General features: G+C 26.8%; 1 protein-coding gene across 1 annotated transcript; it reads left to right on the top strand.

Moving 5' to 3' along the window:
* The first annotated feature begins 1,278 nt into the window (after window positions 1–1,278).
* On the top strand, window positions 1,279–3,480 carry LOC131615086 (GDSL esterase/lipase At4g18970-like). Its single transcript, XM_058886593.1, has 5 exons — window positions 1,279–1,528; window positions 2,222–2,346; window positions 2,575–2,820; window positions 2,920–3,157; window positions 3,245–3,480. The coding sequence occupies exons 1-5, from the start codon at window positions 1,279–1,281 to the stop codon at window positions 3,478–3,480; spliced, it is 1,095 nt and encodes a 364-aa protein (XP_058742576.1).

The following is a 3,480-nucleotide window of genomic DNA, read 5'->3' as shown; positions in this document are numbered from 1 at the left end:
TAACAACGTGGAGCAGCTACTTTCTTTTTTATTTTCTTTGTTGGAGACCTTTCATGCTATTTTTTTATTCTTATTTCCTTCTTCACGTTTATACTGTGTGTAGTGAGGATATTTTTATTCGTTTTTGTATATTGCGATTGGGGCAGTTAGAATAATTAGGTGCTACTCTAACTTCTTTCTTCTGGGCTTTCTTGGGTGTTTGTTAGGGCTTTGTAATTTTGTATCCTAAATCTTCTCTCAATAGAACTTAAATATTTCAAACTTTGATCTTAAATATTTCAAACTTTCTGATAGAATTGATTCTTTCAATGGATCTTAGATGTTGTAAAAGAGTTAATTAAAGTGAAATATAATATTTCTTTCGTAACGAATTATAAATAATTTGTTTCAAATTATAAGTTGCTTTAAAATATCATTTCAACAATTTTTTTTTAATAAATTTAACATCTGTTATTTAACACTTTTTTAAGCTCTATATTTTCTTCTTCTCATATTATTAATTAATAAAATAACACTTTCAATTTTGTAAAATCATTCATAATTTTTCATTTATATATAAAATTAGTTGAATTTTTATTTTATGTGAAATGACTAAAATATTATATAATTTAAGATAGAAGGATAAATAAGTATATATTATTAAAAAAATATTGTAGTGTTATTAAGAAATATACTTCCTCCGTTTTTTATTATAAGTCGTTTTGGAAAAAAATTTGTATTTAAATATAAGTCGTTTGACAATTCCAATGAATAATTAATGCTATTTTTCCTATTATATCCTTAAATATTTATTATTCTCTCTCCTTTCAATTATATAAATTTATCTTTCACATGTCATTAATGAAGGATAATTTTGTAAAAACCTTCATAATTTCTCATTTTCATACAACAATTATTATTTTTCTTAATCTGTGTGAAAAGTCTAAAACGACTTATAATAAAAAACGGAGGGAGTAATTATTTTGAGACGGAACAAAAATAACTATATTTTAATAAATAATATTTTTATTACTATTGAAGTCATCCAAATTTCTCACTTTTAAATATTTTGTGAAAAATTAAACATTTTCTTATAAATTATGCAGAAGTTTTTAATTATGTTAAAATCATATACATTTTTGGGACTCTTCAATTTGTTTTGGTTATGATAAAAATAATTGATGCTGGTATTATAATATCCTACACCCATGTCCTATATATACCCTACATTTTGTGATCTCAACACACACTTCTCATTTCTCATTTTCCTATATCATAGTTATTTTCATTCCTAGAGAAATGGCTTTTGAGACTAAAACATGTTTTGCTTTGTTTCTTGTTCTCTTGGCTGCATGCTACATGCAGCATTGTGTCAATGGGCAATCTCTAGTGCCTTGCATTTTCATATTTGGAGATTCATACTCTGACAGTGGAAACAACAACTATCTTCAAACCACTGCACTTGCTAATTACAAGCCATTCGGTATCGACTTTCCAACAGGACCAACAGGAAGAGCTACTAATGGAAGAAACAAAATTGACATAATTGGTAACATGAATTACTAAGAACTTTTTTTTTTTTTTTTGTTAAATTTAGCATTCTAATTAAATTTTCATCAATTAACACCCTTCTTGATCCAAATTTAATTTTGACATTCCTTTTATGAAAATCGATATTAAATGTTATTAATGATAACATCACATTTTTAAAAATAGAGTGAACAAAAAGATAAAAATATATCCTATCTTAATTTACATTTTTAAAAATAGAATGAACAAAAAGATAAAAATATAGCATATCTTAAATTGCATTTAGAGTAGTGGTTATACATTTGTTTTTTGCATCCAATATTTTTGTCTGTAATTATATATATTTCATATCATATAGGAACTTTGTTCATATGATTGCAATAGAAGTTCCAATACAATATGAGACAACAACAATCTTATAAAAAAAGTTCATTTCTTTTCAATATATCATTCATTTTTTGTTTTTATATAACTTTTTTTTTATTTAATATAGTAAAACCTATATTTATTAGAATAGCGTATATCCTTGTTATGAAATCCAAAAAAATTAAAAATATCAAAGGGTTGTTATTTGCATGCACGGTTGCATATATATGCATTCAAATGGAGCAGTTGTCTTCACAATTTTTTTTAAATTTAATATTAAATCTTTAAATATTATTTATATTTATATTTATATTAAACCCAAAAAACTAACTGTTTAATGTTGCAGGGGAATTACTTGGATTTCAAAATTTTATTCCACCTTTTGCAAATACAACCGGTTATGACATACTTAAAGGAGTTAACTATGCATCTAGTTCAGCTGGAATTCGCTATGAGACGGGCAAAAAAACTGCGGTATTGTATATTTGCACGTGTATCATTGTCTTTTTGTGCACCTCTATAATATTAAATCTAAAGTTGGACTTTACTATGTTTGAGTTTTTATAAAATATACATTTCTTCTCCATTTTTCAATATCATAAAATTACTTTTGAGAGGTTCATATGAGCTAAAAAGATATAAATGAACAATTTGGGTATGTTATATATACTAAATTTATGTTATGAAATATATACGCAGGGTACTAATATCGCTCTGGGATTGCAATTACAAAATCATAAAATCACAGTATCCAAAATTGTTGCCAAGCTTGGAGGTTTACCACAAGCTAGAGATCATTTGACAAAGTGCTTGTATTATGTTTATATCGGCAGCAACGATTACGCATTAAATTATTTTCAGCCAGCATACTACTCAACAAGTAAAGACTATAATCCAGAACAATATGCTCAAGTTCTTATTAACCAGTTATCCGTTTATCTACAGGTATATATATCAATTTTTAAGAGAATTGTTCCATTTTATATTTCAGTCTCCCAAATTAGTAATTTAGTCTCTTTATTTATTATTGTCAATGATGAACAGGATTTGCATAGTGATGGGGCAAGAAAACTTGTACTAGTTGGTTTGCCGAAAATAGGATGCGCTCCCCTTGCAATTTATAATGATGGAAATCATGGATCATGTGTTGAAGAACAGAATGCTGCTGCATTAATATTTAGTCAAAAGCTTAGATTTCTTGTTGATGAATTCAATGCTTTGCGTCTTTATACCAAAACTATCTTCGTAAATACCAATGCTATCGCCATAGAGAATTATCCTGGTAAATATATCAATTAAAACAATTAAAAATTTCTATGATTTAGGTTTGATAATATAACATAATATATATATTTTTTTTGAATTTTAGGTTTTCTAGTTACAGATGCTTCTTGCTGTCCAATGAAGCCGAACGGATTCTGCTATCCTGATTCTGTTCCATGCACTAATAGAAATGAGTATGTTTATTTCGACGGAATTCATCCTTCGGAAGCTGTAAACAACCTCTTTGCATTAGCTTCGTATGACAGCACTAATTATCCAAATATGACTCATCCAATTGATATTAGACAACTTGCTGAACTAATGATCACAAATGAGTATTAA

The sequence above is a fragment of the Vicia villosa genome, linkage group LG6 (assembly GCF_029867415.1).
Source record: "Vicia villosa cultivar HV-30 ecotype Madison, WI linkage group LG6, Vvil1.0, whole genome shotgun sequence".
NCBI classification, from domain to species: Eukaryota; Viridiplantae; Streptophyta; class Magnoliopsida; order Fabales; family Fabaceae; genus Vicia; species Vicia villosa.
The sequence above is the reverse complement of the archived record's forward strand: the minus strand, read 5'-3'. Positions and strand labels throughout refer to the sequence as shown.